The following is a 22,918-nucleotide window of genomic DNA, read 5'->3' as shown; positions in this document are numbered from 1 at the left end:
CACAAATGCCTCTATGGGCTTCGTCCATTATTTTCTCGGCCTCGGGCCTTAGCAAACATTTTAACAAAGGTCCTCCGAATGATCGTTTATATAGTTGCCCATCAATGATTTGGAAAGTGGGGGCCTTCCGTCGAACCCTTGTGGCGACTCCCGGGTCTACCGGTAACTCGCCTTTTTCTATGAATCGCCGGATGTCCTCTATCCAGAACATCTCGGGGTTTTTCTCTCGGTCCCATTCCTCGTCAGTCACTTGCTGGATCCTGAACGGCGTTTCTTCAACGCTTGGTCGACTTAGCTCCTCCCTCTGACAGATTTTTGCCAAGTGGTCCGGTACTCCCTCCAAGGCAATCTTGGACAATATGTCAGCTTCTATGTTATCCGTTCGGGATATATACTCTATTTTGTAGGCTCCGAACTCTTTTAACATCTTGACTGTGCGTTCTCTATATAGAGTCATCCGGGCATTCTTGGTCTTGCACGCGCCTGAGATCTGCCCGACTACTAACCTAGAGTCAGTCTTGACTCGTAACCTCTCGACCCCTAGGGCCCTGGCGAGTCGAAGGCCATTTAACACAGCTTCGTACTCGGCCTCGTTGTTGGAGGCTTGGAATAGGTAGCTCAGGGCATAATACAGCCGGAATCCTTCGGGAGTGATGAGCACAACACCACCTCCACAGTGCTGTCGACTTGATGCTCCGTCCGCATGCATTTCCCACCACTCGCCTAAGCAGTTCTCCGTGGCGTGTTCCTTTTCTTCATCGCTCGCCGTGCATTCGACCAAGAAGTCGGCCAAGGCTTGCCCTTTTATGGAAGGCCGGGGCTGGTATTCAATCCCATACTGGGTTAATTCTACGACCCATTTTACCAGGCGGTCGGACGACGATGGGTTTCGCAAAACGCTTCCGAGTGGTTGGTCCGTTAGTACTCGGACGGTGTGGGCTTGGAAGTAGGGTGCCAACTTGCGCACGGTGATCACCAACGCGTATACAATTTTTTCCAAGGCGGTATATCTTGACTCAGCAGCCTTCAGAGACCGGCTCACGTAATAAACCGGGTGCTGGACTCGCTCTTCCTCTCGGACCATCACCGAACTCACCACCTTGCAGGAGGCGGCTAAGTACAGAAATAAGGGCTCGCCCGCCTGGGGGGTAGACAATACCGGGGGTGTCGAGAGGTATTGTTTCAATTCTTCAAACGCCTGCTGGCACTCTGGGGTCCAAGCGAATCCTTCCTTCTTCTTCATGGCTTCGAAGAAAGGCACGGTCTTATCCGCCGCCTTGCTCAGGAAGCGGCTAAGGGCGGCCAATCGGCCGGTCAGCCGTTGCAGGTCTTTTATAGTGCTGGGAAGCTGCATGTCGACGATGGCCAGTACTTTCTCAGGGTTAGGCTCGATACCTCGCTTGGTGACCATGTAGCCCAAGAACTTTCCACCTTCCACGGCGAACGCGCATTTCTTAGGGTTCAGCCGGAGGTTGTACCTTATCATCACTTTGAAGCAGTCGGCCAAATCTTCTGCGTGTTTGCTTTCCTCTCGGCTTTTGACGAGCATGTCATCGACGTACGCGGCCATCGAATTCCCCAGCAAGTGCTGAAATAATCGAGCCACCATTCGGGTATATGTGGCTCCGGCGTTTTTGAGTCCGAAGGGCATGACTCGGTAACAATAAACTCCGTCCGGTGTCAGAAACGCGGTCTTTTCTTCGTCCGCCGAGTGCATGAATATCTGATGGTACCCCCTAAAGGCGTCCATAAAGCTCAACAGTGCCGACCCCGCCGTCTCGTCGACCAGTTGATCGATCCGAGGTAAGGGAAACGGGTCTTTTGGGCAGGCCTTATTAAGGTCGGTGTAGTCCACTCACATTCGCCACGCCGGGGGCTTGGGTATGAGGACCACATTCGCCAACCACTCTGGGTACTTAACCTCGCGGACGTGTCCGGCTGCTAGTAGCGTGCTCACTTCCTTCTTCACAAATTCTCTTCGGTCGTTGGCCAGATATCGCTTCTTCTGCACAACCGGTCGATGCCCGGGGTCTACGGTGAGTCTGTGCGATATGATCGATCGGTCGACGCCAGGCATGTCCTCCGGGCACCAGGCGAAAACCATCCCGTGTTCCCGGAGCACCTTTATAATTTCTTCTTTTACTTCCTCGGGGAGGCCGACTCCGATTCGGACCCGTCGGTCTGGCTGTGTGGAGTCGATCTCGACTTCCTCCAATTCGACGGCAAGCTCCGGACGTGGTATTATCGTCTTTTTTGGGGGCCTCTCGGTGATCTCATGGACCTGTATCTCACGTTTTCCCATCCCTCTGCATGCCTGTAGATAGCAGTCGCGGGCGACTTTTCGGTAACAGCGCACCGTGCCTATTCCGTTTGGCGTGCGGAATTTTAAACAAAGATGCTCGATTGAAATCAGGGCTCCTAGATCCTCGAGGCCCGGTCGGCCGAGTATAGCGTTATGCGAACAGGCCAGATTCACCACAATGAACTTCATGCTGAGTTTCTATACATCTGGGTAACTACCAATCTCAACTGGAAGTGTGATCGATCCTTCCGCCTCCACCGAGTCCCCTGTGAAACCGGCGAGGGGAGTTTTGACAGGACTCAGCTGTTCTCGAGTCATTCCCATTTTGATGAAGGTTTCTAGGTACAACACATTGACGCTGCTTCCGGTGTCTACCAGGCAACGCCATTGATATCCATGGCTATAACCAACGCATCTCGATGCGGTATTTCTCCGGCTGGTAGATCTCTGTCGGTGAACACGATGGGCTCTCAGCACACCTTTTTAGGGTTCTCTTCGCGTCCGTACATCGTCCCGACGTACAACTGCCGGGCCCAAGCTTTTCTGGTGTTCGCTGAGTCACCACCTTCCGGCCCGCCGACTATCATGTTGATAACCGGCTTCTGGCGCCACTGAGCCTCCTCCTCTTCGGGAGCCGGCTGCTTGCCTCGACTGTTTTCGGCAACGGCGGCGGGATCCTCATCCCCCCTATTGACCGATCTCCGCCTCCACTGATTAGGAGGCGGGGTTCCTTGCTGAATGATACCCTCCATGATCTTCTTCAGGTAGAAGCATTCCTCCGTGCTGTGAGTATAAGATTTATGATAACGACAGTACTTAGAGGTCTTACCAGTCTCTTCGTTCATTGCGTGATTGTCGGTCGGCGAAGGCGTAGGCAGGGCAACTGCTTATATCTCGTGGACCGGCCGTTCGGGAGCCGGCCGATAGGCGTGGGCGACGGGTCTGTCGTACGGTCGTCTGACCTCGGGTCGCCGAGTTACGTCCGGGCGCCTTTCCTTGGTTTCAGCTCGCGTCCTCTTCCCGCTGGCGGATCCGCCGACTTCGCGCTGCCGCTTATGCTTCATGGCCTGCTCTGTGTTGGCCCTCTTGTTGGCCATATGAATGGCTTCTGCGTAGGTGGCTGGGCGATTGTCCCTCAGGTCTCGGTATAGCTGGCCGGACCGCAAGGACTCGATGAAGAAGGTGAGCGCCGTCTGGTCCTCAACTTCTTCTATGGACTGGATTTCTTTCTGCCAGCGGGCCAGATAGGTTTTCAAGGACTCGCCCTCATCCTGATGAATGTCGCCCAAGTGCGTTAGGTCCTTTTGTGGTTTGATATTGGCGGCATAGTGGCTCATGAAGCGGTCTGCCAGCTCTTCAAAGCTGTGAATCGACCCCGAGGGCTGCGCCACTAACCACCTTTGTGCTAATCCTTTCAACGTGGGTAAGAAAGCGCGACACATGACCGGATCTCGTACCCCTAAAACCTGCATCTTAGCCTGATAGCTCAGCAAATGCTCTCGGGGGTCACCGGTTCCATCGAACGTGGCCTGCTCCGGGAACTTGAAATCACCCGGTATCTTGAAAGCCATAACCTCGTCCGAGAAGGGTAAGGCGGTCAATAACGTACGTCCTGGGGATTTGGCTTTCCCTTCCATCCGTTCTTTCAGATTTCGCACTTCTTGGACTAAATTCGCCACTTCGACCCTCTCCCGAGTGCGATTTCCCGTGGATTCCGTGCTCTCACCGACTTCAGACTCGACCGGTTGGTCGTAATTGCGGGGGGGTTGCTCCACGCGGCGAGTCTCAGTCCTGGTTCTTTTGGTACGGTTCCTCTCTCGTGCAGCCTACCGATCGCGAGCAGCTAACGGGGCACGACTGGGTTCCTTCCGACCCAATCGTTCTTTTGCCGACCGCCGCCCGACGCTGGGACCCAACCGAGAATGAATGGACTGTACCGGTTGGCTTTCGGCTCGTCGGTTCTGTTGCCGGTTGTCGGGCCTATGGGGCGGCTGTGAATCGCGTTGCGGCTGGCGAGTGACGGACTGTTCTCTCACTCCCAAGCTTGCTTCGGCGCAGGCACGCCCGATTGCACGTAGCTGCTCTGGGGTGAGCAGCACTTGGGGCAACTGTTGGTTTATCGGTGGTGTCGGCGGCGGTGTTGTCTCATTTTCCCGGCTCCGGGTGTTCCTCCGATTCAGCTGGCTTCTCAGGTCTGCCTCCCGTCCATTGTCATGACGGCTCGATTGTCCCTCACTTCCTGCCATGTCTGGAGCTTTTCTAATTCAACTGAGATTCTAATTGTCGTTCTTCGGACTCGCCTCACTCAAGAGGACACGTGACTCTTAGTTTCGATCCCCACAAACGGCGCCAGTGATGGTTTTTGGGTTTTCAAGCCCAAGGAGGTCCAACACAACCTTCGGCTGGAGGATACACCTTTCAATAAAAATGTATGCCTATCTCGGAGATAATGCTAATACTCGGAATCTTTTTGGTATTCTCCCCTCTCCGGGTGTTCAATTGTCTGTCCTTTTACAAGGGTGGTGGAGCCTTTAAATAGCGACTCCTCTTCTACCGACTTGAAGGCCCTTAATGGCCGACTTCAAGACTAATTAAGATATGGAGCCGTTGGACGCCATTACTTGGTCGACCAACGGCTCTTCCAGGTTTGTAACAGCCTGACCGGGTCCTGCTTTCAATGCCCTAACGGCTCCCTTTTAAACAAGCCTCTTCAATGCTCTCAACGGCTCCTTGAACCGAGTTTCCTCCTGGGCTTGGGCCTTGGTCGACTCCTCGTCTCAGCCTGAGCTCCCACTAGGCTCCTCTTTAGCAGTTCTGATCCGGGCCCCGTGCCTGGGCCCGGGCCGACTCCAGGACTCGGCCCAATTGCTCTTCGGGCTCCCCAGACGCTGGCCCACCTCTCCTGTCTTGAACCATTTCCTTTGGGCCCCTATCTCTTGGGCCGGGGTTCTTACCCCATCAACTACATATTAAATATTTACATCCATTCGTAAATGTGGTTCGCCTGTGTTGATATATGTGCATATGTGCTTTATAATGATTATGTGGCTATTCGAATCTGCACTCGCGTGGTATTAGCATCTTACTTAGGTACATAAATAATTATATTTGCATGTTCGGTGCAACTTGTGATCCTATATGTTAAATCATTATAAATTATTTAAACAACGAACATGACGTGCGGAAGACACCTATGTTATGTTATTATTCATTCATAAAATTAACATAATGTGAGTTGCATATTCATAACCTTATTATTTGGTGCATTTAGCTAGCACAATAGTTAGGCTTAAACCAGTATATTTATATGTGTATGTGTATATATATATATATATATATATATATATATATATATATATATATATATATATATATATATATATATATATATATATATATATATATATATATATATATATATATATATATATATATATATATATATATATATATGAATAGTTCTTAGAGGGAACCAACCCCAAAGACGTCGAGGAAAAGGTTGAGAATGAGGCGGAGGAGAAGGTTGAGAAGGAGGAAGAACGGGGGCATTATGGAATTCAATATTATCTATTATGAGGCACGAAGGAATGGACTGTGAATTGAATCACATATATAATATATATACGCGTGTGTGTGAAGACAGATGACAGTGTGGCAGAACCATGATCTTACCCCACTCCCCACCCCCATTTATAATGTATATATACTAAATATACCAAGTCACTAGAATACCATACTACTGGAATGAATTTAATTCCAGCAGTGTTCATTGGAATGAAATCAATGAATACAATTATATAAGTCAATAAAGTCATATACAACATTACAACTTACAAGTGTAAAACATAATGAAATTGAAATTGAAATTCTAGAACACTAAATCTAAATAAATAAATAAAAGATAATGGTGCGTGCATCATCCATACGTTGTGTGATATCAGAGCAATAATTCATTGTATCAGAACAATAATTCATTGTATCAGAGCAAATTGGAATGTAACACTAGAATGACATTCCAGTTCACTAGAAACTGGAATTCCAGTGAACTGGAAAATTCCAGTTCAATTCCAGTTAACTAGAATGGAATGGTATTCCAGTGAACAGCACCCGCAATTGTGTTTGCCAAAGTCAAATTTTCCACAATCTCGCAAAGTATTATCCCTCTAACTATAGGAATAACATTCGTGTACCAAACTATCCCGTAAAGCCCCCCACCCAAAAAGATTATCAGCGATGATATGAAATAAAGCGTGTTCCTTGACATAGGAACAAACATTAAACAAAATGATAATGCCAACCCATCAACACCTATAACTATGTAAGATATTTTGAGCCAATAGATAATCCTGGGATTGGATGGAATATGAATAGTTCTTAGAGGGAACCAACCCCAAAGACGTCGAGGAGAAGGTTGAGAATGAGGCGGAGGAAAAGGTTGAGAAGGAGGCGGAGGAGAAGGTTGAGAAGGAGGAGGAGCGAGGACATTATGGAATTTAATATTATCGATGATGAGGCACTAAGGAAAGGACTGTGAATTGAATCACATATATAATATATATATATATACGCGTGTGTGTGAAGACAGAGGACAGTGTGGCGGAGCCATGCTCTTACCCCACTCCCCACCCCCATTTATAATGTATATATACTACATATACCAAGTCACTAGAATACCATACTACTGGAATGAAATTAATTCCAGTAGTGAACTGGAACTATATAAGTCAATAAAGTCATATACAACATTACAACTTACAAGTATAAAACATAATGAAATTGAAATTGAAATTCTTAAACATTAAGTCTAAATAAATAAATAAAAGATAATAGTGCGTGCGTCATCCGTACGTTGTGTGATATCAGAGCAATAATTCATTGTATCAGAGCAATAATGCATTGTATCAGAGCAAATTAGAATGTAACACTAGAATGACATTCCAGTTCATTAGAAACTAGAATTCCAGTGAACTGGAAAATTCCAGTGAACTGGAAAATTCCAGTTCAATTCCAGTTAACTAGAATGGAATGGTATTCCATTGAACAGCACCTGCAATTGTGTTTGCCAAAGTCTAATTTTCCACAATCTCGCAACGTATTATCCCTCTAACTATAGGAATAACATTCGTGTACCAAACTATTCCGTAAAGGCCCCCACCCAAAAAGACTATCAGCAATGATATGAAATAAAGCGTGTTCCTTGACACAGGAACAAACATTAAACAAATTGATAATGCCAACCCATCAGCACCTATAACTATGTAGGATGTTTTGATCTAATAGATAATCCTGGAATTGGTTAGAATATGAATAGTTCTTAGAGGGAACCAACCCCAAAGACGTTGAGGAAAAGGTTGAGAAAAAGGCGGAAGAGAAGGTTGAGAAGGAGGAAGAACGGGGGCATTATGGAATTCAATATTATCCTTGATGAGGCACCAAGGAATGGACTGTGAATTGAATCACATATATACGCGTGTGTGTGACGACAGAGGACAGTGTGGCGGAGCCATGCTCTTACCCCACTCCCCACCCCCATTTATAATGTATATATACTAAATATACCAAGTCACTAGAACTTCCTCCCAATTTGAATTTCAAACTGGCACGTCTGGGTGTTCTAATGTTTCAAACTGGCTTTGAACTTCCTCCCAATTTGAATTTCTCCTTTGTAATTGACACCCAATTGCAATTGACTTGTAATTGGCACCCAATTTGAATCTTCTTCATTCTCACGTTTGAATTTCTCCTTTGTAATTGACACTCAATTGCAATTGACTTGTAATTGGCACCCAATTTGAATCTTCTTCATTCTCACGTCTGGGTATTCTGATGTTTCAAACTTCCTCCCAATTTGAATTTCTCCTTTGTAATTGACACCCAATTGCAATTGACTTGTAATTGGCACCCAATTTGAATTTCTCCATTGTAATTGGCACCCAATTGACTTTGACTTGTAATTGGCTCACAATCTACTCCTGGTGCTTTCAATTGCTTCCCAATTTGAATTATTGACTTGTAATTGGCACCCAATTTGAATTTCTCCATTGTAATTGGCACCCAATTGACTTTGACTTGTAATTGGCTCACAATCTACTCCTAGTGCTTTCAATTGCTTCCCAATTTGAATTATTGACTTTGACTTTGAAATTGGCTCCCAGACTTCTCCTGGTATTGAATTTCATCTCAATTCAATTTGATCTCAATGTCTTCTCTTTGAATCGGTCCCCAATTTTGAAATTGCATCCCATACTACAATCTCAATTGGCGAATTTCATCTCAATTCAATTTGATCTCAATGTCTTCTCTTTGAATCGGTCCCCAATTTTGCATCCCATACTACAATCTCAATTGGCTCCCAATAATTTTGCATTGGCTCCCAATAATTTTGCATCCCATACTACAATCTCAATTGGCTCCCACTTTCAATACAATTTCAATCTCAATTGGCATCCCATACTACAATCTCAATTGGCTCCCAATTCTCAATTGGCTCCCAATTCTCAATTGGCATCCCATACTACAATCTCAATTGGCTCCCAATTTCAATCTCAATTGGCTGGTATTGAATTTCATCTCAATTCAATTTGATTTTGAAATTGCATCCCATACTACAATCTCAATTGGCTCCCAACTTGAATTGATTCCCTTGTGAAACTAGCTCCCAATTTCACCCAATTTTGAAATTGCATCCCATACTACAATCTCAATTGGCTCCCCTTGTGAAACTAGCTCCCAATTTCACACAATTTTGAAATTGCATCCCATACTACAATCTCAATTGGCTCCCAACTTGTGAATTAGCTCCCAATTTCACACAATTTTGAAATTGCATCCCATACTACAATTGGCTCCCCTTGTGAAACTAGCTCCCAATTTCACACAATTTTGAAATTGCATCCATACTACAATCTCAATTGGCTCCCAACTTGTGAATTGATTCCCTTGTGAAACTAGCTCCCAATTTCAATTGCGATTCCCTTGTGAAACTAGCGCCCAACTCCATCAGATTTAATCAATTTTGGCTTCTCAAATTTTACCTTGTAAAATTATTGATGGTGAGATTCAAACTTGAGCCATTTCACATAATTCATCAAGCATCTTCCATTTCGTCAATACAGCTTATTGGTTAAATCTCCAATCATCTTTGATGTACTCCTTTCTTTCCATAGATGTTTGATCTCCAAGTCAAATTCATGCAATCTTCCAATCTTAATTTTCTTCAACGAAAATTCTCCTGGGATTTCTTTTTGAGTAGCATTGACATGATTTTCATATCATTCATCTTCTTCTTTAATTTGTCATTTTCTCCAGACAAATTCTTGATTTTAGGCTTTATATCTTCTTCTTCTATTTTCATGCATCTTCTTCTGTTTTTCTCTTTTGCAACTTAAATAATTTCCCGATCATGGTCTAAGACTCTACTAGACCTATAGAAATAAAATTGGGGGATCTACAAATACATATTTGACATATCAAAACCATTACACTTTATTCCTAACACTAGGTTTCAAATCTCATTAACAACATTTTTCTTATCTTCACTTATTTATTTTATCTCTTTCATTCTTTCTCAAGATAAATTAAATAGTTTTTAGCCTACTTTTATGAATCATTTAATTAACAAATTAAATATTCTTTTTATTCTACTTTTTATGAATCATTTAATTAATGTAGTATACAAGTTTATATTATACTTCATTGTATTCGAATTAATTTAGAAAAACTTAATGTTGATTTAACTAAAAAAATTAAAATTAAAAAGTATTTATGAATATAGTTGTTACTCAAATTATTTTATCTAATTGATTATGTTTCATATCTTGTCATAAATATTTTCACATTTTCACCCCACTCAAGTATATTTTTGATTTCGACTATAACTATCGCGTAATCTATCAAAAACATTTTATTGTAATTTATAATATATTTTGTATTTTAACCTTATTATGGTTGTATGATATATATTTTGTAATTGACATTTCTAATTAATGATGTTTAAACTTCGCCCCCACTCAAATAATTTTCTGGCTCCGTGTCCCTGTATGTCTATATGGTTGTGTTTTAAACATAGAAACCGTAATTAAGATTATTATATATAATACATTATTTGATACAAATTACAAAGTGGTAAAATCCTTTAATTTCTTGAAGGCCAATCACAAAATCTCTCTACTACTTAGTTATCCTCATCTTACCGTCCTTAATAACCACCAAGGCCCTTTGCACTTCATTGTGCAGCCTTTTTACAATGTTAACTACCAAGTCCCCTTGTACCATAGTTCTTCTCTCAAGAACAATCTTCACAACTCCTAAGATTGTAATTAGTAAGTTCAACTTTTGTAACTTTTTCATCACATTTCTAAGTTGGAGCTTTTATTTATAACTTGTTGAAAATGAACTTCTTTCCTTAATTTCAATTTCATTTGAACTTTCATATATGTTAGCACTCCTTCCATGTTGTTTGTATGATAACAATTGTGTTCAAGAACTATTTTCCATACTTTGTGTTGCATTACTTGCAAAATAAGTTCTCCCCCAACTTTTCCGTGCATATATATCATTGTGAGTCTAAAAAGTGCAGCTACTCTTACTCATGCTGACTTTCTTTCTATTTGTCAAAAGGGAAAATGGCACTTTTTCCCCCTATGTTATATACTTATAGCACTTTTTCCCCCTCAATTATTTAAGTGGCTCTTTTTCCCCCTGAAATGTTAAATTGACATATTTACCCTTAAAATAAATATTTCATTTATTTTTATTCTCCAATAAATTATTACTATAATTTGGTTCAAACCAGATACTATAGTAACCAAACCAAAATATTCCAATTACAATTTATAATCAAAACGCGATATTTAGAGTTTATTAAAATCGCGAACTGGAATGGCCGGTTCATGTTCCGAACTGAAAAAATAAAATACATTTATTGTTGAATTTAAACTATTTTAAAATAAAAAATAAAATTTTAAAATATAGACAGTTCAAAATCGCGAACGGGATCCGGAACCGCCGGTTCATGATCCAGTTTTTTTTATTCTTAAATTTAATAAATTGAAATCCAAATATTGGGTTCTAGATCTGAATCATAACTGAAAGCTTTTAATTCGATTGCTATAGTGTCTGGTTTAGTTCGAACCGAACCGTGGTAATCGCTACATATACGCAATAATTTGTTGGAGAAGTAAAATAAATAAAATGTTTACTTTAAGGGTAGAAATGTCAATTTAATATATTAGGGGGAAAAACCACCACTTTTAAAATAATTGAGGGGACTAATGTGCTTACATAAATAATTGAGGGGGAAAAAGTGCTATAAGTATATAACATAGGGGGAAAAAGTGCCATTTTCCCTTGTCAAAATATATCTTATCTTTTTCATGTATTGTGCCAAACATATTTTTTTTTTTCAGAAGATACAAAGTATTTTTGGTGATCTTTTAGAAAACGTTCCTTGTACTTCTTTATCGTAGTGCATGGTAGAGGTCTTCCAATTTTCAATGTAGTTGATACCTCTGACGTTCTTTTCTAAATATCTATTCAACTATTCATCAAAATTTTTCTTATAATCTTGACTTTTAACTTCTCTTAAATTTTAACTCTTTTAACTTCAAATTCTTCTATTTCACTTAATTTTATGTCAAAACATCTGTTATGTTTAGTCACCCTTCTATTTGACCTATATCTTCTATTGACTTGACTCTTCTACAAGTAACCTCTTCTACTTCCCTAAGTCTTTTGGTGGCATCTACATTAGTTTAACCCGGTGCGGTATTTGAAGAGTTTTTGTAAGTGTGATTAGAAAAGAGAAAAAATGTTGGTGAAAAAAGAAAAAGTAAAAATTAAACAAATTCTGATTTTATAAATAAAATAAAAAAAAAAGTTCAAAAGCTAGAGTGGGCGGCCACTCTAACATGCCCCAGCAGGCGCGTGCGGAAGACGTGCACGTTGTGGGCGCAAGGTGCGCGCCAAGCGCGAACAAGTGTTCTATTTTTTTTATTTGATTTTTTTAAAACAAAAATTCTGACATTAATCCCTCTTTTGTGGGAGGATTCTTTTTGAAAATAACCCCACCATTTATCCCAAATTTTATCCCAAATTCTCCTTTGATAAGGATGCTCTAAAACTCTTTAATTAATTAATTAAGGTCTTTTCTAACATCACTCCACTATTTTCAAATCTCTTCCTAAAGTGTGTGAACATCTTCCAAAGGTAAACCTCTCTCTTGAGAGCAAAAGTAATTAAGTTTTTTTTTTTTTTTTTTTTAAAGTTTATTATCAAAATGGTCCCTCAACTATTATAAAATTACCAATTTAGTCCTCAACAATTTTTCGTGTCCAATTAAGTCCTCGATTTTGAAAATGTTAACCAATTTAGTCCTCCATTTGTTTTGCCGTTAAACATCTGTTAACTCAGGACCAAATTGGTAATTTTACTATTGTAAATGGACTATTTCAATAATTAACTTTAAAAAAAAATAATGCATATGATGCCCAAAATGGTACATTATATACATATCATTTCGCGCAAAATAAAAGATAATAATAATGTAAATAAAAGCATCAAATCACAAACACCCACAATCAACAAAGAGTAAACTAGGTATTATGCAAGGAGTTAAAGCACTATGCATGAGTTTTGGTACTAAGTAAACTAGCTATTATGCACTAGGCTTCAACACAACTTTTCTTAAACGTAATTTACAGCAGATCAGAAAGGTAGCATTATCCCTTTTTCTTAACTCCTAATATCCTATAATTACAACCGGCCCTGTTGGAGCAACTTCAATTCTGCCACTTAAGTCCATAGGCTTGCCTCTTATTACTTCTGCAATACACAAATTAAACGAAACGTTAGATGCACAGCACAAATTTTAAACACGTTTTCAAGTCTTCGAAGAGAAAGGCACGTTAAATGACTCTGGAGATGGTTTTGGCATGGATAGGCAAACTCGAGTTTCATTCCCCAACAATTTCATATTACGTCATATAGGTTATAGGTTTACATTATATTACCTCGAGTTTCATTCCCCAACAATTTCATATTACGTCATATAGGTTATAGGTTTACATTATATTACCTCTGTACAGACATGGCCGGTGAAGCTGTCAAAGAGAACCTGAGAATGAGTTCTTAACTCGAGGCAGCAGAGATGTTCCCCTACGAGCAATCTGAAAGGTCCTTAAGTAAAGCTACAACATCAGCAGATGACCCGAGAAGATATCTGGCGCTAGAGCACTTCCGGCCTACTGCACAAGAGAAGTAGTTGTCGCCCTTCAGATCAAGAACCGATGACCCTTCATGCAGTGTCATTTTCTCACGCATCATAGACCACCAATTTTCGTTTTCATTTCCATCACTGTTGAACCTCTTTTCTGAAGTTAAACAGGGCTCCAGGTTTTTGTTGCATGGCTCCCTAACCCCCCCGCCTTTACCTGATAAAGGATTTGAAATATTTTTATTCACGGGGTTTCCCATTTTCGCCCTCGCACTTGCAGATGGCCCAACTGGAAGCTCTGGCTCAAAAAATGTATAAATGTCCTCATCCTGAATCACACAGAATTCAATTGTAAGCAAAAGTTTCCATTTCCAATATAATCAACTGCAGTCAGATAAATTTCTTTTGTTTTACAAGTGCCACAAATTTCTTGTTTCCATTTTTAACTAGTAACCAACAGTTAAAAAATACGGAATAGAAATTGTTTATAGCATGTGTAAGGTTGCACACCTTTGGAAGAAAGTGACCAATACATAAGACATAATCAATGGGTGCTTTCACATCACTGTTATGTACTATTTCTCCCAAAATACGATCAATTGCAGCACCCTGTATAGCATAAACGGCAATTCAGTGCAGTTCATTTTCATGCAGATTAAACGACATTCTGAAAGGCGATTTCACCCAACACAAGTAAAAAGAAGGAAAAGGCCAAACCTTGGTAACCCCAATTGCTCGGACCTCAACAGATCGACTACCTTGAACCACATCTACTGAAGCATTTGAAATTGGCCCTGCCCAAAGATGTTGCAACAAGTCTTTTGCTTGAAGCCTCCCAAACTCAACATCTGAGCTTATGGTCAACAAACAGGAATAGACGTTTAAAAATTTTCATATGCATTGATTAATGAATAACTATTTTTGCAAGATGGGTGGAGACAGATTATCACCTGCATATTTATAGTTCCATACAAGTGATGTCTCACGAAGCTCAAAATGAGCGCGAGGTGTCCTCTCAGTGAAATACTCAAATACATGCTGAAGATTAGGATATACAAGAAACAAAATATAAGGAACATTACAAATTTAAACAATTGAAAACTTTGTTAAACATTTATAAATGCACCTTCACACTGTCAACCCAATCCATGTGTAAATTCTCTGGCATTGTTGTCATCCAGTTACTCTTAGTAAGACGCAAAAACATCCCATGTTCTGCTGCTAACCACATGTTATATTCACCAAAGTTCTGCAGGGGAAAATAAAGTTAAAAAGCATTAACCTACAAATATAAAATAACATTAACATCCAAAAGCAAAAACCTCATCAAGAACATTTCTGTCACTGCCACTGAGCAAAACGACTGTTGTCTTTGGATCATCACATAACCGTTTTAATGGTTCTTTTAAATCTGGATGCAACTTAAGCTCCATGTCTTTTAACTGATCCATTCTTCTTTCTTGGGAATCCAGTGGTTCAGTTAATGTTGCATTGAATCCCTATAACAGACAAGAATGTCATCAGAGAATTATGCAAGAACTCTTCCATTAAGTTATTTGTCTCTCATACTAATCATTTCAGTACAGTATATTTTACTTCAACTTTTTTTTTTTTTTGGCTGAAACTCTTGCCTTTCTCTCATTGATCAACAGTTAAATATCACATTGGAACTACAAGGTAAACAGTTCCAGTATCAACTGACAGTTGAGTTCAGCATTAAAGGACACAATCATTTGGATGAAGCCATCAACTTAGAAAAATAAACGAAGTTTCAAAAGAGAGGGAAAAAAGGTTTACCAGTATAAGCAATCGATTATTTGAGTGCATATAACGCTCTATAGCAGCGTTGGTAGGAAGTGGAGGAGGTATTTGTCTGGTCCTCAACTGAGCTTCAACAATAGTATCATTGAGTTCACTATAATGCAGAAAAAAGTACCAATCAGAATCTATAAAAAGCTTACTTACAAAAACTATTACTATTCCCAAAACTTTTGTAATCAATTGTTGATGCATTTAAAGCAACAAGACTGCTACTGAATAGGACATATTAGTCACGATCCTTTTTGGCGTACCTAATAAAAGTTGCAGCCCATTCTTGGGATGTATGAGTTGTGACATGCATGAAGTTGAGGTGATGACGTTTTTCTCTTTCGTGGGCAGGCATTTTTAAAGCATAATCAATAGAAGCAGCTACTTCAGTAATGTTCCATGGATTTACCAGAATTGCTCCAGCACCAAGTGACTGTGCTGCTCCAGCAAACTGTGAAACATAGATGTAATTAATTCACAAGGCTTAAAAATGTTATTGAGTCTATTCCAAAGCCTCTTCAAATGCCAAATAGCAAATTCATAAATATTTAAGGATCTATAATCACCTTCCTGCCCTTGCTATAGGAATCTGTTTTTACACGATATACATAGTGGAAATGTGGAAATTTATGCGACATTTAATACTGCGATCATGTAACCAAGAAACAAAGGAAACATAAAATTTAAATTTTAAAGATCTTACAGAAAGGGAAAAATGATACCTACCTCACTTAGAATGAGAACCCCTTTCTTTGAAGCTTGGCAGGCGACAAATTCATAACTGACAAGGTTCATCCCATCCCTCAAAGACGTAACAAGAGCCACATCTGCCCAAATTCATAAACAATAAGGACTAGTAGGAGCTAGCTTCTCTTGTAAGCATATGCTGCCGCTTTGGTACATCTGTTCATAATTTATTTCCTTCTCTATTATATTGGCTGCTTGTATAATATAATCAGTTAGAGTTGATAATATAGTTTATACAAATATTTAACTGAACCAACTTAAGTCTCTAAGGGAGTTTGATCCTTGTTTTCTTAAGTTGGACTATATTTACATTCTTACCAATTGAAATTAATAAGAAAATTAGTACCAGTTACTGCATACAATGCACACAATCCATTAAAGTCCAGAGTTCGGTCCTGCAAATGTAAAAGAAACAACAGTAAGATATGAAGATATGAAGATAAGCATTAAAAAATGCAAATACTTGAGAAAGAGAACCCAAAATGTTTATGATATGTGCGACCTCTGATAAGTAGTGGTAACTGGTAAGCCACCCTATGTCCCTATCTACAATCTACAACATGTAACATAAGCATGTCTGGTAGTCAAAAGTTACAAACCAAATGGTGAATCGGAACGGTTGTAAGAGATCCAAATCTTCCATTAATGCGTCCAACAATTTCATGAACCTGACATGTCAATTTCTGATCTGCCAAACCAAGAAAGCAAAATTGATAGTAGGGAAGGACAAGTAAAAAGTAAAAAAGAGTATCAAGAACATTAGTAATCTACCTAATATTATCAAATTAGCTGCTAATACAAAATAATGTAATCTATCCTGGAAAAACTAAGATCTTCCTCTACATTTTTGGTAAACGTTATTGATGTATGCATTCCCTCTCAACTAAAACTTAAGCTATTTATTATTTTATATTTATCTTCAACATGCGCCTTTACTTGCAATCCCAATATTTTTTGATAGACGAAACACAGTCACACAGACATATTTTGATGACATTTTTTGTCTATGCTGATGACATATTAAAAACTGAAATGGTCCCACCTTAACTAAAAACATAAGCTATTAATTAGGATATATATGTACTATTTTATATTTTGTATTTATCTTCAACATAGTATTTGGATTGTGCCTTAATATTTATGAAATTTTGTAAACAAGGCTTTAATTGATTTCCAAATCTGTGACATATCATTCATACAGGAAGCTTCAATATTATTTGGAAGTTTTAAAGAATTTAGAGAAGAATGTTTTAAAAAGATAAGATTTACGGTACAGAGTTTCATTTTCAAGTACTTCACCAAAAGGTAAAAAGAGAAGATTTCAGTGAATAACTTGAGACACAATTAAGTGAAATAAAAATTGCAAACCGCAACTATAATAATAACTTCTATAAGTTTGACTGAAAAGAAATGGCATAGATTTATTCCTTAAATTTTAAATTTATTCCGTATACAACTTTCCTTGTAAGTGAACACCTGAACCTAGACAGAAAACTTTTTCTAACAATACTGACTAAACATTAGAAAAAAAAAATTTACACTGGAAAAGATTTTCTCTCTGAAACATTTTCCTTTTCCCTTGTTTTTTTGATGTGAACTGAACAGCAATAAATAACCTAAGGTTTTTAAGCTACTTCATCCTTTACTTTTGGAGAAAAATAAATAAAAATGAAATCATAGAGAACCAAGATCATCACCATCATAGGCAATAAATGAAAGGAATAAGGAGTAGAACATACACTCAGGAACATCAGTCCTTGTTGGTACCGCAATTTGCAGCAAAACTACCTTATCCCGCCAGTCCGGGTTCTCTTCGAGAAACTTTTCAAAGGCCAAGATCTTTTGGGGAATTCCCTTAATCATATCAAGACGGTCTACCCCTAACATCACCTGTCAGAGCACAAGTAGTAACAGATTACTTCCTTGAAACATCACTAATTCAGAAATAAAAACCATATGTTTTGAGGAACTCAAGTGCCTCAAGGTGCTTAGAGAAAGCAAACACCTTCTAAGGCACACACCGTTTTCTCTGAAGTGGACTCTTTATACTTATTCATGCATGCCCACCTCAAAGGGGTAATAAAATAAAAGATATTTGGCTAGTTTCAAGTCATGGCTCCATGTATCTGACGCAAACAAATTTATCACTTCTATTCTCCAATTTTGGTTATATAGTCAAGATATAAACTTTCAACTTTTCAAGTAAGAATTCATGAATAGATCCATGACCCAACCTTTTCAAGGGCTTAATTTTGCCATCTTCTGTGTATTTAAGGGCCTCACTGACCTTTCAATTTCTAAGAGAGATCATAAAAAGCTGTTTTATCCTTTAAATCGACTAGAAGAACACAGTTTACAACCCACACTGACAAGTATATAGGCACTCTCATCAAAGGCACTCCACTAGCATTGTGTATGGAAATTCCTTCTCTATAAACTTTAGTATTACAAATAACATTATATCAAGACTATTCCTAACTCCAATAGAATGCAAACCTCATGTTAGCACCACTACTTAAGTTCTTGCTCCTCAACATAAATAACCACCGACATAAATGAACCATGCAGTGTATCCTTTCCTTCTTTTCATCTTATTTTATTTTTTTCTTTTAATTTCAAAATTGAGCGCAGACAGCAAATAACAGCTAGTGGAGGATTTTAATAAAAATGATTAATTCATTGAACTAGTCTGAGAGAAAGAGTTCATTGATACATTAATGAAATGCCCTAGTTGAAGTTACACATTACTGAAATAGTTTACAACCACTTAGAGTCAAGGAGCTTTTAGTAGGGAGATAACCTTTCGTCCAGCAAATCTTTCTTGCAACTCTTTGATGTGATACTGAACAACAGGAAGCTCAAGTGCTCGAATGAAACGATCAGAATCTATCCCAATAGGAAACTTTTTTCCAAGGAATTCATTAAATGCTAATGTTAGCCTCATAAATTTTTTTTTTTTAAAAAAAGGTACCAAAGCAAAAGAACCAAATGGTTTTGCATATGATCATAGTAACACAGAGAAGTAGGTAGTTGTACCGCAGCTACTCGAGTAAGCTTTCCTTGATCCTCCACCCCTTCAGGTGTTCCTTCCAGTCCAAGAATACGAGTGCAGGCACTAACAAAGTGTCTTGCATAATCGTAAGTGTGAAAGCTGGAATAACAAACATTGAAATTTTGGACCATTAGTAGCACCAAAGCAACAAGTATAAAGTGGACCTATGATACGTGTCTCTGAGTCTCTGAAATGCCTTTTGGCATTCAACTCTCAGACAACTGGGTAGGAAGAGAATTGAAAATTAACAAAGAAAAGTAGAAAACCCATATTAGGAAAAAAAAAATGAACTATATGACTAAGTATCCCAATTGTAAAAAAGCAGGATATGAGAAGGCTCAAAAGTTTGTGCTTGCTATCTTTGCTTTTGTAACCTCATGTCCTCATGCATGTCATTCAAATTAAGATACAACCCAAATATCAATGCTAAATTTGCCAATATGTAGTGTGTGTGACCAAAATCTGACTATCCATTTTCTTTTTTCTTTTTCTTTTCTCTTTTCCTAAAAGTATCTTCCAAACTACACTGTTGTACTCATGAAAAAAACTTAGTCCATATAGAAAAAATGGTCTCGGAATCAATTAATTTATGAGTTATGACATACTAAAGAAAGCTATTATGCTTACGAGCATACAATTTTAGAGAAAAGAGAACACAACAGGAACTTTGTAATGAAAGCAGCTTAGGAAATAAGATACTCACCCAACCAAATCAGCAGCAAGAACAGCTCTCAGAAGCTCTGATCTAGAAGGCAGTGTCCTGTGAATTTCAGAGGAAGGGAAAGGTGTATGAAGAAACCAACCAACCTTCATTTCATTGTTACGCTCTTTTAGACATTTGGGAAGAAACATGAGGTGGTAATCGTGGCACCACACAATATCACCCTCTTTATAATGCTCATTAACAACATCAGCAAACATCTGGTTGGCCTTCTTATATGCAGCAAATTGAGACTGGAAGCTGCGTGTGGTTGCAAGGCGATCCTCATGTGGAAGTCCAAGATAATGGAAAAGAGGCCACAATATGTTGTTGCAATAACCATTATAATACTGATGAACAGTATCTTCATCAAGGAAAACCGGGATACACCTCTATTTGTCAGGAGAAGAAAAAAAAAAGTTTGTATGAATGGGTAAGTTATAGTCATTCCAGATTAGGTAAGGAAATGTAGAGATGTCTCATTTAGAAATAAAAATCAATATGGAAAAGTTCAATGCTGGAAGGGAGGTTTACTTAATGATAGTTTTAGTTTGACAGACATTACAAACCTTTTCCGCGAGAGATTTGGAAAGTGATCTCTGTCCAACTTCATCAGGTACATTCACACCAGCCCACCCAATCCATCTTGCTTCAATTTCAGCAACACCTTCATGAAAATAATCCGTGTCATAATAAATAAGGTGGGTATTTCCAAAGCAATTTCACTAATCGGAATAAAGAAAGAGTTATTTTTTACCCAAAAGTGCACTGACTAGGCCTCCTACGCTAACTTCAAGAGTCCATGACTCCTTGCCCTTTCTTGTTGCAGCTACTGGTAAGCGATTTGCCACCACTAATAACCGTTGCTTCTGAGGACATCCATCTCTCCTTTCCTTGACATCACCAGGCGTTTTTGATGCTGCAATTCCTTCGACAATTTTTTCCTTTTGAGGGCTTTTCTCACAATCAGGTGCACAACCATCTCTTACCCCTTCATTTGAATGATGAGACCTGCTGGATTTTCTTAATTCCCTATCTCTCAAAAGCCTCTCCAACCTAGTTGCAAGTACAACAGAATTATGGTCACCCTGGACACCAGGCATCTCTGTGCTTTGTAGTTCATTCTGATCATGAGATAACAACAAAAGAAATCATTACTCATTAGAGTGCAGGCATTTATTCACACTATACAAATAAAAGCAAGTCATGTCATAATTAGTTAAAGGATAACTGATAAAACACAATTAATTACAAGATGAGTTAAAAAAGCAAAAACAAAAGTGAACTTAAAAAGAAGTCAGAAGAGGAAAGAAATGATCCCCAGGAAGAGGGAAGAAATCAAAATCAAAATCCAAGTGGCCCACCATGTATATCTTATTAAAGTAACTAATTGCTACTATACACGATACAAAAATGCCAAGCTACACAGTATACAACTATTTAATACTCCCATGAAGAGCCAGGATTACTGGAAAAGCAAATCACCAAATGGCTCAAGATTTCGATCCAATGAACTTCCTAAAATTGAGATTGCAAATAAAAAAGGAAAACCATATAACTTGAGTAAGTTTTAGAAATTGCTTAGCTAAAATATGATAATTCTTGAATAGTTTTAAGTCAATAAATCTTCTTAGAATCAAATGAGCAGACATTTTGACAAAAAAGAAACAAGAAAAGGAAAGAAAGGCATACACACCTCCAAAAGCATACAAATTATAAGTAAAAATGGTTGAGAACCTCAAAGAATCCCCACCGAAAACCAATAAAGATCTCTCCAAAACCCAAAAATCACTCAAATTCAAGGAAATCTTATGGGAAATCAAAATGGCAATGAAAAGTAGTTCAAAGAAGATACCAAATCGGATGTGGGTAGAATGCGATCTTCAGTCGATTCCATCTCCACCGCCGACAATTGCGAGGCAAAATGGTGATCTCGAAGTGATATTACTACAAGTTCGGTCCATATATGAGTTTATAGGTGAGGGAGTAACGGAAAACAGAGAAGACAAGTTGGCTGATTACAGATATTTTGTACGGACTCGATGATGAAGAAATAATATATAAATGGAGCGAGGAAGAGATTGTATTTTGCTGATCTAAGATGTCAGAGGTATGAAAACTAGGTAACCGAAAGTTTTAGGCAAAAAAAAAAAAAAAACAAAGACAGAGAGAGGGAGAGAGAAGGAAGAGAAGCTTTTTCAGTTTCTGCGCCATGCAGATATGAAGGGTTGAAGGTGAAGATCTGTGTGGACGTCATTTGCACATGGCACCAAATATTTCATAGAATTGCTTTTTATTACTATTTTTTGGGGAAAGATACAAATACGATATTCAACTATTTGGGGATAACAATTAAGTCACGGAACTTGAATAAATTTCAAAATTCAACTATGAATCTGAAAAAAAAAAAAAAAAAAAGAGCAATTAGCATTTTTAGTAGGTTAACAACATGTGTTGGGTTGTCATGTATATATTTTATTATTTTTATTATCCTACTAAACATTTGACTCTCTTTCATGTCATGTTTTCTTAATTTTATTTCCTGTCAAGTACGATATTTAAAAATAATTTTTAAAATTTATACCAGATCAACCAACCCAAAGGTCACCGGAGAGAGCAATCCACCAGCAACCAAAGGTTGTGAGCATTAACACTAGATGACTGGCAGAGGAAAGCTCAAGCCAAGCAACACAAAGGGCATGCCGAAAGAAAAACGAAGACAATGCCACCCCCAAAACGCTTCAATAGCTCGTCGGGCAACACAAGGATAGCCGGCATTAAGAACCACAGGATTTTCAGTTAGTCAACAGTTCAACACCCACCAACCAAGCTTCAACAACGCCGGTCACCGTGAAGCACATATGGATAGCCAAAGGAGAAACCATACGTGTATTCACATCAATGTACATGATTGAAACAACGTAACCTTCCAGAACCAAAAGTATTCAGACCACCGGGAATACCCAAGCCACGTCAGTGCAAAGTTAAATTGCAGAGAAAGACCAAAAAAAAAGTTCATCGGAAACAACCCAATCGAAAAACATGTACCAATCATCCTGCCGGAGATAGCATCTTGTTCGGACTAAAATATTAAAT

At 39.0% G+C, this 22,918-nt stretch overlaps 1 protein-coding gene across 1 annotated transcript; it reads right to left on the bottom strand.

Annotated features, from left to right (window-relative positions):
- Positions 1-12,876: 12,876 nt before the first annotated feature.
- On the bottom strand, positions 12,877-22,085 carry LOC109162518 (alpha,alpha-trehalose-phosphate synthase [UDP-forming] 1-like). Its single transcript, XM_019311230.1, has 19 exons — positions 21,678-22,085; positions 20,580-20,946; positions 20,392-20,489; positions 19,826-20,214; positions 19,107-19,221; positions 18,871-18,972; positions 17,810-17,960; positions 16,670-16,758; positions 16,417-16,465; positions 16,050-16,150; positions 15,587-15,774; positions 15,312-15,429; positions 14,837-15,013; positions 14,641-14,763; positions 14,465-14,552; positions 14,232-14,362; positions 14,025-14,123; positions 13,377-13,843; positions 12,877-13,123 (listed from the first exon to the last, which is right to left on the bottom strand). The coding sequence occupies exons 1-18, from the start codon at positions 21,717-21,719 to the stop codon at positions 13,457-13,459; spliced, it is 2,814 nt and encodes a 937-aa protein (XP_019166775.1). The 5' UTR covers positions 21,720-22,085; the 3' UTR covers positions 12,877-13,123; positions 13,377-13,456.
- Positions 22,086-22,918: the final 833 nt, after the last annotated feature.

Source organism: Ipomoea nil, unplaced genomic scaffold, assembly GCF_001879475.1.
Source record: "Ipomoea nil cultivar Tokyo-kokei standard unplaced genomic scaffold, Asagao_1.1 scaffold2942, whole genome shotgun sequence".
NCBI lineage: Eukaryota > Viridiplantae > Streptophyta > Magnoliopsida > Solanales > Convolvulaceae > Ipomoea > Ipomoea nil.
This window is presented reverse-complemented; position numbering and strand designations above follow the sequence as displayed.

Bases quoted from the DNA above. Each gene is read 5' to 3' on its own strand.
- LOC109162518 (XM_019311230.1), bottom strand. From the start codon at position 21,719: ATGGAATCGACTGAAGATCGCATTCTACCCACATCCGATTTG. The intron at 20,947-21,677 runs GTATCTTCTTTG...TCTCATGATCAG, and splicing joins TTCTACCCACATCCGATTTG to AATGAACTACAAAGCACAGA. The intron at 16,759-17,809 runs GTATGTTCTACT...TTGGTTTGGCAG, and splicing joins AAGGACTGATGTTCCTGAGT to ATCAGAAATTGACATGTCAG.